At 38.8% G+C, this 11,926-nt stretch overlaps 1 protein-coding gene across 7 annotated transcripts in view; it reads right to left on the bottom strand.

Moving 5' to 3' along the window:
* Positions 1-3,314: 3,314 nt before the first annotated feature.
* LOC143035134 (pre-mRNA-splicing regulator WTAP-like) overlaps positions 3,315-11,926 on the bottom strand; it is a 95,703-nt gene continuing 87,091 nt past the window's right edge. For all 7 annotated transcript variants that reach the window (XM_076201737.1, XM_076201739.1, XM_076201738.1 and 4 more), the window contains 4 exons: positions 6,875-7,002; positions 6,526-6,701; positions 6,210-6,364; positions 3,315-4,834 (listed from right to left, as the gene is read on the bottom strand). In XM_076201737.1, coding sequence (XP_076057852.1) covers positions 4,140-4,834; positions 6,210-6,364; positions 6,526-6,701; positions 6,875-7,002 — 1,154 coding nt within the window. In that variant the 3' untranslated portion in view covers positions 3,315-4,139. The remainder of the gene's footprint in view (positions 4,835-6,209; positions 6,365-6,525; positions 6,702-6,874; positions 7,003-11,926) is intronic.

The following is an 11,926-nucleotide window of genomic DNA, read 5'->3' as shown; positions in this document are numbered from 1 at the left end:
GAGGGGGCATCCCAGGATGAGATGGATGGAGTGAAAGGGGCATTACAAAACAGAGAAATGTCTGTTGAGGAAGGACAGGAGAGGACAGAAGATAGGGGTGAATGGAGAAGGGTTGTGTATGGATGATGCTGTGATGCATGAGGGGGAGTGGATGGGGGGTGAGGAAGTATGTATGAGAAAAAATTTGACACAGCCCGAAGGGATTTCTCCCCATCTACTTTTCTGCATGAGGGGACGGAGAGGGGGAGTCGCTGAATTTATGAAGCGGCCTTGCTGTGGTGCGGCCTTGCTGTGTCTTGCGACACTGCTTCTGACCCAGGGCAGTGGACAGGATGCAGGGATGACCCGTCATCCAGGAGGTGCCAAGATAAGAGGGAGGGAGAAGGGTGGAGTGGAGTGGAATATGTAGGGAATGGAATGGGTGGGAGTGGTTTCTATGCCTTTTTCTACATACATATACCAAAGGCTTTTTCCCCCTTACAAGGGAGGTAGCCAAAAGACAACAGCATAAAAACCATTCCCATTCATTCCATCCCCAACATACTCCATTCCCCTCCACCCTCTTCCCTCTCTCTTCCCTTGGCACCTCCTGGATGATGGGTCATCCCTGCATCTAGCCCACTGCCCTGGGTCAGAAGCAGTGTTGCAAGACACAGCACATCCACAAGACCGCTTCATTAAATGGGCGACCCCTCCCCATCATTATTATTATTATGCGCATTAAAATCCATACCCCTATAATGACTGGAAATGGCCCTTGGGATCATTCACTCTAATGTTCCAGATCTCTCTTCCAGGAGACCTATGGTTCCCAGGTTACTGGCAACAGCCACTGGTTTGGCCCACAAGTCACTTATGGAAAATATATTGCTGTCTGGGTAAGGCAGAATTGGAAAGTGTAAGATCAGGTGTTAGTTGTCTTGTGTGGTGATTGCATCTAGGGCAATTTGCACCTGTTGCATTGGTTATTCTTTATTCCTATTGTTAAAGTTGGAATACAGAGATGCTAACATGTTCTTCCTATCATAAACCTCTCTAGAAACATACTATGGACTGTTGTCTGTAGTGCACTGGAGTGGGACTATTTCTGTGTCATTGGTTTATTGTAGAAGGATGAGGGAAGCAGACAGGAGAAGGTGGAAGAAACAGAGTTGACAAAGAGATTTTGGGCTGGGTTTAAAGGCAGTCTAAAGGGTACAGGCAATTTTAAAGATGGGTGCCAAGGAAATTATTTTTTCTACATCCATCTTGCAGGACTACTGATAGCAGATAACTATCATTGATCCTAAGATAACAGAGAAGTGGCATGGTCAAATCGGTTGTTGCCTCAAGTTTCACTAACTGGAAACCCATAATCCCACTGCATCTGGAAATGGTTCTTGGACCTTCTCACAGATCCCTCTGGAAAGAAACTTTGGACAGTTTGCATTTTATTAGTAGGGGACTGTATATCACTAGCCAAAACTAGTAGGATGGGAGCTATTGGTGGTTGTCAGCTCTCTTTATGTAGGCAGAAGCACATTAATAGTTCATAAAGAGATATTGAAAAAAGAGATGGGGGAGAGGGAGAGAAAGAGAGAGAGGGAGAATGAGGGAAGGAAATGGAGAGAGAGGGGTTTACTAGAAAGCACAATAAATGATAGGGAGGGAGTGCAAAAGATGACACAGTTTTATAAATATCACTTCATTGAACATCCTTATACATGATAAGCAAGGTTCCTACCTACAAAATACATTTATTGAAATACAATCTCATTCAGTCACACTTTGGCACATTTCTCCTGAATAAATATGTACCTAACTTCTCTTTCACAACTCTCAGGAAGACCCAGCCATACTCTAAATATCCACCTGTACTGATATTTGTAGATCCAACTCTTTCTTCACCCTTTTCTTCACCAATCCTCATGAAGGCAGAGGAAACAACAGTGGCTGAAGCTGCAGAAGTTAGATAGAATTAGTGTGGAGGAACATCTGTAATCAACAATAATCTAAACATTTTCACCAGCTTTTAATTATGATTTCCATTCATGACACATGAATTAATCAAAGCTAAATGATTCACCATAGATGAAAAATCATATCAATGCGTCACTAAAACCAAACAAATTGTAAGTTGTAGTGAATAAAAGAGATGTAAATGAGAATTCTGTCATCCAAACAGGCTCACCAGATTATGCGAATCAAATTTGCACCTATTGTGAAACAACATTACACTTAACAAATCACACAAAAATATGTTCTGTATGTCTTGCTTTACACATATCTGACGAGTTTTCCCATCTGGTCCTGCACATTCATCATACATCCTTCACTTCCTTACCTTTACCGAGAAAAAAGCTGCAGATACCTGTTACCTGCTCTTGATGCATCATTCATTCAATCTCTTCAACATTCTTCTCCATCTCTACTTTCTGATGTCCTCCAGAGTAATTCATCAGCTTACTTATGCCATTATCATTATCATGGCATGGTTCTGTCTTAATTATCAAGATTTTCATTTCAAAAGCACTGGACTGATTTGTTTTCACTGAATAAAGGGAGATTTCATGACACCATCTACCTTGCTCTTACCAGAAACAACAGTCTGAAGGGAAAAGTGTCAGTCTTATCACTTGGATCCTGTTTGAATATCTTAGCATGGGAAACTGAATTCATTCACACAGTTCTTGACTTTGGGGCATATAGTGTTATTATAACACCAATGACATATTCTACTTGAATTTGGACTGTTGTACCTTAGAATCCATGGGAAGCATTAAATAACTGTAGGAAAAAATGCTTCAAATATGTGATGTATGTAACAGCACTGTTGTACCACACCACAACACTAGTTTACAAAATAAGAAAAAAATATATATATATAATAAAATAAAATAAAGTAAAATAAGTGAAATGAAATCCACTAAAATAAAATATTCCACATTGATTCTGACTATAATTTATGAAATGCAAGGTCTTATCAAGGTGAAATGTCTTACATTAACATTTCTAATATAAACAAACCAATGTATGTACTTTTGAGCTTTCGATTAACTTTGAACTATTAAATAAAAATTCATATCTGATACCTTTCAAACTATGCTTCAATCACACATGTCTGAGAACACACCATGTTCCAATGCATTTGCAGTATCAAATTTTCATCTGGGATATACAGTTTGTTTCCAAAACAGTGTCACTGTATCCCAACATATGGTCAGGCTACTATTCCTAGACTTCAATTTCCTTTTTTCTTTCACAGAAAGACACCTGCCTTCCTGCCTGACACTTTGATCTTCAAGTATCATTGAGGAATCATAGAAAATACCATCTACAAATAAAGTAAAATATTTATTTTGTACCTGTTCTTTCAGTACTGTTGAATTTCTTAACTAAAAACTGGAGTGTAAACCAAGAATCAGTGGTTTTTGCACCATACAACCACAATTTTGACATGTACATGGTTACAGTCACTGCAGGCAGAGATGTAGACAAGAGCAACTACGCCAAGGCAATCAGAACCCCACTTGACTGGTAGGTTATCTACTCTCAGCTAAACAAAGTAGCTGTAGGTCTGCTGCCTTTCGTAACACTGGCACAAGGGTGTGCCTTCACCACTACCTTCACAGTTGCAAAAGTTGTCTCTTGCCTCTTCACTCACTTTGCCCTCAAAACCAGACAACTTGACCTCTCACCTGGGCAGAGAACAGCCAAGGTCGATAATTCTGGACTCTTCTTGACCGAGGCTTCAAAAATAGTTTATTCTTATATCTTTATAGTTTTGGTTTGCACAAACAGATGAATGGACCAAATTGAAAAGAATAAAATATTTGAACTAGTGAAGTCCTACATTTTACAATCTACCAGCGAGTCCTTATGCCAAGTACATTTCTAACCTTTCAAAGAACACATAAACATTGACAAAAACACTGAAATCACTTGGTACTTGGGTCAACTGCTGGTCCAAAGCACAGCTGTCCAAAGCACAGCTGTACAAGCCTCGTGCCTGACTGTGGTGAGCACTCATTCATCCTGTGCCAGCTGCCCTTGGTGCTCCACATCTCCGCTTGGGCGCTACACCTGATGTGACATTTGACAGAGCAAGCTTCTCTCAGTACCTCATCACCATGGCTGCATAATAAAAAGAGGTCCACTAGCTACTCAGCATCAGATACACCGTTCTCTATGGGCTGCTGCTGTTCCCCCCTGTCCTCTCCAGCAGAAGGATCCAATCGGTTCCGCTTCTTTGGAGGCACTCCCTCCTCACACTCAAAGCCCCCCTCATCTATTTGTCCATCCTGTCCATCAATGTCCAACCCTTGGTCTACACCCTCACCTTCCTCCCCCTTAAACACCACCTTGCCTTTCTCCACCACTACCTTCTCCTCATTTGCTTCCATCATCTCCTCCTCCTCCTCCACTTCCTCCTCATTCTCCTCATGTTCCCCTTCAATGTCACCTTCAGCTTCACTCCGCGTCCTTTTACGCCCATTGGTTAGTGGCACGGAAAGCTGATCAGACTCTAAGGGTGAGTCACTAGTCCGTGCTACTACACTGTGGGGAGTACCCCCATTAGCCTGGTGTGTCCTTCCAACATCATCACTAAGTGGTGCCCCTTGCTGCTCCTGTTGCTCATGTGCTTCTGCTTGTAAGTGTGAGGGCGGTGGTGTGGCAGGAGTAGTGGTGGTGGCGGCAATGGTGTTTGCGTCACCAGCAGCCTGAGAGTTGGAAAGCTGGGCGGTGAGTTGTGAGATGCGTTCCTTAGCCTCCCGCAGTTGCTGTTGCAGGTAGTAAATAGTGCCCTGCATGCCTTCTGTGTCCTCGTCCATTTCCAATATAAACTCGTCCAGTTCTAAAAATTAATAAACAAACATATAAATAAAATCATTGTGTCAATACAGTATTTCAAATGTGTGAATTTTTAACATATCCATCAGCACACAAGCATACATACATGAAGTGGTCATTACATTTGTTATTCATATTCTTAACCTACAATGATGTGTGTGTATATTTACCTAACTGTATTTATCTAATTATAGTATACAGGAAAGGACCAATGCTTCTTAGGTCCTGTCTATGCTCTAATTTTCTAACATACCTAGACTCAAATTCATGTATGGTTCCAACTTAACCTATATCTTTGATTTCCAATTATCATATTTAGATTTGAACTCGTGTATTGTTTGAGCTTGGGCTATATCACCTAAACTATTTCACATTTAAGCCTTTGGTATATGTATGAATGTATGTATATGTCTATATTGAAAAAATGTATTTCTTCACATCCTTTCAACATGAGGTCTTTCTTAATTTATTTCCATGACCTCTTAAAGCCCTCCCATCTTTAATCATGAGATCTTTTCTATCAATGCATCTCCCCTTTAATGACCTGAACACTGTAATCATATCGCCACTTTCTCTTTGATCTTTCAAAGTTGGTAGACCCAGTACTTTTCATCTTTCCTCATACGGTTTATCTGCCAGGCTAGGGACCAATTTAGTTGCTGCCCTTTGTATTCTTTCAATCTTGCTTATATTCTTCCCTATGTGGGGACCATACTACTGATGAATATTCCAGTCTTCGTTGTATCTGGGCTTCAATCAGTTTTTTCATTATCTCTTCATCCATATAATGGAACACCACTTTTAATCTTCTGCAGTAGTCCATATGTCCCTCCCACAATCCTGCTATGTCTGTTAGGTGACAAGTTGTCTTTTATCAAAACCCCGAAGTCTTTCTCCTCTTTTGATATTGTAATGGGTTCGCTTCCCAAGGAATGGTTTAAGGATGGCCTTTTGATGCTATTGCCCATTTCCAGTACTTTGCATTTTTTGGTATTGAACTTCATTTCCCATTCTTGGCACCATGCAAAAAAATAGTATCTAGATCTTTTTGCAATATTATGTGTATTTACCTGGTTGTATTATTCTGTGTGTGTATATGTGTGTGTCATAAGCAGATATCTAAAACTTAAAATCAACAATCAACTAATTGGGGCCATGAGGATCATACTCAGTTTTAATCTTTAATCTTTAATGCTAAGAAAAAAATAAAGAAAAAGAAAATAAAGAAAACAGAAAAAAGTTTCCCCAATACATGCACAACAAACTGTTCAATTGCAGTGCAGCTGTTTGAATACTGTCTTGATGGTAAAATTACATTCAACTATACTAAAAAAAAATCTTCTCTCAAATCTCATATTTACTATGGGTAAGCAACAAACCTGACTGTGACTTCTTTAGCTCTTCACTGTAGTTTTTCTGAAGAGCCAGATCACCCTCTAGCTTTGCAAGTCTTCCAGAGGATATCATGCGCCCAAGCTCTTCATTTTCCTTTATGAGCAATCTGCATTTTGCCATTAGTTGCTTACCAGTGTTGCTGTAATGAAAATGAAGAGTAAAATCTTATATGAAAACTACATGAAAAGACAGGTCCCTTCGATTAATCCCACATTATTTGTTGTTAAACTTGACAATGATATTATTCCTTTCCCTTGCAAAGTTGGTAAACTTTGCATCTGTTTACATCTATAGACATACCTATCTGGAGTGAACTTCCAAGCTGAAAGTTCATTCTGAGTTTCCTCCATTTTGGCTCTTGCAGAGTCAAGATCTCTCTTAAGTCGTTCAAAAAGGAGGTTGACAGCTGGGTCCAAGAGGCAGTGTTTCAACCCGGCAACACCACCCAGTGGACTCTTGAGTTCTTGGATCTGTGCCTACATGGTAATGAATTCAATTAATTGCGTGCAATACAATTCAATTAAAGTGTGTGCAAGAATGATCAAATAATGAAGTAGATTTCCATGTCAACATACAAGACCATATTTAATATAATTTGATTAATTTCACTTCTTTAGCAAATCTACACTCCACTCATCTTAAAACTTACTGCCAGATCTTGAAGTTCATGTTCTTTGCATGAAAGTCTCATGATGAGGTATTGCTCTTTTCGCTGAGCCTCAGCTAATTGCCCTCGCAGTTTCTCCTCATTCTCTTTTACTCTTCTAAGTTCTTCAACTGCAATGAAGACAAAAAAGCATTAATTCCTTCTGCACTTATCCTTTAATCAGATTCCTGCCACAATGGTACTCATAACATGTACACAATAACATACTCTTCTCCAACAAGACAAAAGAGATTAACAGATGTTACAACAAAAATAATCATAATCCAAAAACAAAGAAAACAACATTGAACATCATTAATATCTTCATATTACCCTTCATATGACCTAATAAATCGCATTAAGGTGACCTAAATGCCATCCAAAGTGGCTGCACATATGGGTGGTGGAACAAGGAGGAAACAATACTAAAACAACTTCCTAATCTAAATATACTTAACCCAGTGTGTGGCCCTTGTTTATTGGTGTGTCAAATTCAAGTCCATTTTTGCATGGTCCTGCATGGGTAACTGTTAACTACTCTCTGCATCAACTGTGGAACAGATCTTTCCAACTCTGTTCAACAGTGTTTGGACCATATTTTTTTTTGTGACAGTCTATGTGGTTACTATCTGTCTAGAAGTCAGTCTGATGTGTGGATTTCCTCTAAACACTGGTCCTGAAGGTATTTCCTTTGTGTCATATTAATATCTACTAACAATAACTCTATTCACCTCTAATTCTTGAATTGGATCACTGGTTCCCTGCTGGTAATTTCCATGAAAAAGAGTTCTACATCTTCATCAAGAACATACAAAAAATGGACTAAGATGTGACACACCAACACAAGAGGCCTATACTAATATAGATGGATTAATCTCAGGATTGAGTGAACTGATTACCTGTCAGAAGAAAAACCAGACATAATGGGAATTGTGGAGACGAAATTAAAGGGTCCACTAACACCAAATAGTGTTGGACATGGGTTATATAATTATTGGATTAAAAAGAGAAATGACAAACAGGGTGGAGGAATCATGTTTTTGGCCAAGAAAAACTTAAATGTGACGAAGGTTACGGAGGTTAAAAAGAGTGGATATGATCATAATATAAGTTGAAGACAGTGACATGAAAAGTAGAAAGTTTATGGTGATTTATGTGCCCCCAAAAATGGGTGCTTGGAAAGAGGGCGAGCATACAAAAATGTCAGAAGAAACAAGATGAAGGATGGAGGTAACCTGGTACTTATGGGAGATTGTAACTGCAAGGAAATCTGTTGAGAAGAGATGACAGGGAAAGGCAGAGAGGATCTATGGGGAAATGGATTACTTGACATGACTATAGAAAATACAATTACACAAAGGGTAAAAGAAAATACCAGATATAAAAGTAATGAGGAACCATCGAGACTAGATTTAATATTTACAACAGATCCTGAAATTGTGGATGAAATTTAATACAAGACACCACTTGGAAAAAGTGACCACATGCTAATAGAGGTTGAACTAAAGAAGGAAATGTATATAGAGAGAAATGAGAAATATAGAAAAGAAAGACTGATGTACAGCAAAACGGACTTTGGAAAACTTAAGACGTTCTTTCAAAATGCAAATTGGGAAAACTTTCTCTGAGGAATGACAAAAGTGGAAGAGAAATGGATGATTTTAATGAAAATTTATAATGGAGGTGTGAATAAATATGTACCAAGACAGAAACAGGAAATTGTGTACATTACGCACTAGTTCAATAGAAGATGCAATGAGGTGAAACAAAGAAGAGACAGAGCTTGGAAAACATGGAAAAAAGATAAAAATCCTGGAAAATGGCCAATATATATCAACCATAGAAATTAATATGTAAAAGTGTGCTGAGGAAAAAGGAACTAAAAAAAAAAAGACAATGGAAAAATGTAAAGATCAACCCAAACTATTATATAGATATGCAAATAGTAAACTCTAAATTAAACAGAAAATGGTGAAACTATGCCACAGAAATATACAATATACAGATTTAGAAATGGCTGAAATCATGAACGACCACTTCAAGTCTGTTTTCTCTAGAGAAAAAGTACAGCATTGGGACAAAGGAAATGAAGTATGATCACCCCCCATGAGGGAAATAGTAACGATAACACAAAAAGAAATAATGGATCAACTAATGAACCTTGATGTCGGGAAATCACACAACCCAGACAGATTTGGAAATTGGATACTACAAGAATGTATAGAAGAAATAATGGACAAAATATATTAATAAATTAATGGAAAAATGACAATATTGTACCAATATATAAAGGAGGAGACAAAGAACCAAACAAATACAGACTGGTCTCCCTGACAAGCACTGTAGCCAAAAAATTGAAAAATCAAGAATTGATGGATAACACCTGGAAGAAAACAATATAATAAACCTGAGACAATTTGGATTCAGACAGGGAAGATCATGTGCCACAAACTTAATATGTTTCTCCTCAAGCCTAATAGATATACAGGAGTCCCTCAAATAACAAGGATTCGAATAACACGGATTCAATCATACACGGATTTTATTTCAAAACCATCTCAAATGTAGAGAACCGTTTTAAAATTCGCGCCGAGTCGGGCACGCATATGCACACACGCGGCAACATCGCAAACATTTGTGGTGACTGCTTTCTATTTTACCATATACAGTCGATCCTCATATAACGCAGTCATTATGTACACTGGGAACTGCTCAAACAAGGGTGTGGGGCGAGGGGATAGCCGTGGGTGGCTGCCTGCGGTTACGTGTCAACCTCCGGGTACTGATGCAGGAGGGAGGGAGGGAGGAGAGGGGGAGTAGGGGGGTGGTAGAGGGGTAGCCAACAAGCTGTAGCTTGTCGCTTCCACCACCTGCGCCGTGCTATCGTGAAATTTTACCGCCCTAACCTGTTGAAGTGTAATGTTTCTTTCGTTTGGAACACAACTAATAAGTCTGATAATGACTGTGCTTGTCGTGTCTTAATTTCTCTTATGAGATTCTTGTTGTTACTGGCGGTGGTGGTTTGGGAGATCAAAAACAGACATATACACGCTTATACACGTGTAGACACCCACACGTAGACACGTGTTAGACAACCAGTGTATGTTGTGAATGCGTGTGCATGTACACACAAATACGAACACAGACACACGCACGTACATGCTTACTTGTACATGTGAACACACGCACGTACATGCTTACTTGTACATGTGAACACAGACACATACACGCACGCATGCACGCACACACATACATATGCCACATACACACACATATACATATGCCACATACACACACACACACGTGTATACACCACATACACACATGTATATACACCACATACACATATGCATATACGCCACATACACATATGCATATACGCCACATACACACACATGTATATACGCACAAACACATACATTTGCCACAAACGCCACATACACCACATACACACACACGCATGCACACACACATACATACAATTCTCGGTATCTAATATGGAAAGTCAGCATATGTGGATTTGGTCATACGCGGTAATTTCAGGAACCTAACCCCCGCGTTATTTGAAGGACTCTGTACTACAAGAAAGGGATGGATAGGCTGACTGAGCTTTCCTAGAATTACAAAAAAAAAAAAAAAAAAAAAAAAAAAAAAAAAAAAAAAAAAAAAAAAAAAAAAAAAAAAAAAAAAAAAAATACAATGTAAATTACTAAACTGGAGGGATTTCTTGGATGGCAGAAAAATGAGTGTAGAACTCAAAGAAAAGAATTTAAGTTGGGAGGTGATTAGTGGAGTTCCACAAGGATCGGTACTGGCCCTAATAATTACAAAGGGGGATCATGCTGACAGACCTTTTGGTCCATAACTAGGTCAGATGAAGAAGAAAAAAGCGAATGAAAAAAACAAAAAAAGAACTGAAACTGAAAAGAATTTTTTTTTTGGAGAGTGGTGGACCTGAGCCTGAGAAAATGGTATACAAGGAAAAAGGAAACAAAGCAGACACAAAAAGACGAGGAGAAAGGAAATTAAAAATAGCTTATACCAATATAGATGGAATAACTTCAAGAATGAATGAATTAAATGATAATCTGGCCTTAGAAAAACCATAGTGGGAATAGTGGAAACTAATTTAAAGTGTACTCTACCACCCAACACTGTGGGACAAGGTTTATACAATTGTTGGACAAAGAATAGAAAGGATAAACAGGGTGGTGGAGTATTAATTTTGACTAATAAAGATTTAAATGTAACAAAAATAATTAATTGAAGGAAAAAACAATGTAGAATCAATTACAATACAAGTTGAAGGCAAACATATGAAGAGTAGAAAATTTGTAGTGGTGTATGTGCCCCCCAAAACACAGTCCAGATCAGAAAGTGATCATTCTAAAATATTAGAGGATACAAAATACAAATTAACTAATATACTGAAGAACAGAGGAAATATAGTAATTATGGGTGACTTTAACCCCTTCCATACGGTGCCGCACACGTAGGCGTCATGGACTTAGATCTCGGTGGCAGCAGCCAATGCCAGCCGTACGATGTGTCGTAATAATACTCGCATCATAAAATATAGTCACCGCTTATATCGATCGTTCTCTCTTCACCCATGAATTTTGATAACCATAGAAAATGCAATTACAAAAGAATTAGAAAGAATGTCATTATGGAGGGGTGACTACAATAAATATAATCAAGACGCCGATATGGCAGCCTCGCGAATACACTCGCTCCCCATGACGCCTACGTGTGCGGCACCGTATGGAAGGGGTTAATACAAAAGAAATATGTTGAGAAGAAATGATAGTGAAGGGTAGAGAGGAACTCTGGGGCAATGTCCTGCTCGACATGACCATCAAATACACAATGACTCAGTGGATAAGGGAAAATACCTGATACAAAGGTAGTGAAGAACCATCAAGGCTGGATTTAATACTTACGACAGAGCCTGAAATTGTTGACAAAAGTGATTACAAAACTTCGATAGGAATGACCATGTACTAATAGAATTTGAGTTGAAAGAGCAAATGGATCAAAGTAGAAATGATAAAC

The sequence above is a fragment of the Oratosquilla oratoria genome, chromosome 18, assembly GCF_046742065.1.
Source record: "Oratosquilla oratoria isolate Oo_2021 chromosome 18, ASM4674206v1, whole genome shotgun sequence".
NCBI classification, from domain to species: domain Eukaryota; kingdom Metazoa; phylum Arthropoda; class Malacostraca; order Stomatopoda; family Squillidae; genus Oratosquilla; species Oratosquilla oratoria.
Note: the sequence above shows the minus strand (reverse complement) of the source record. Positions and strands in the feature narration are given on the sequence as shown.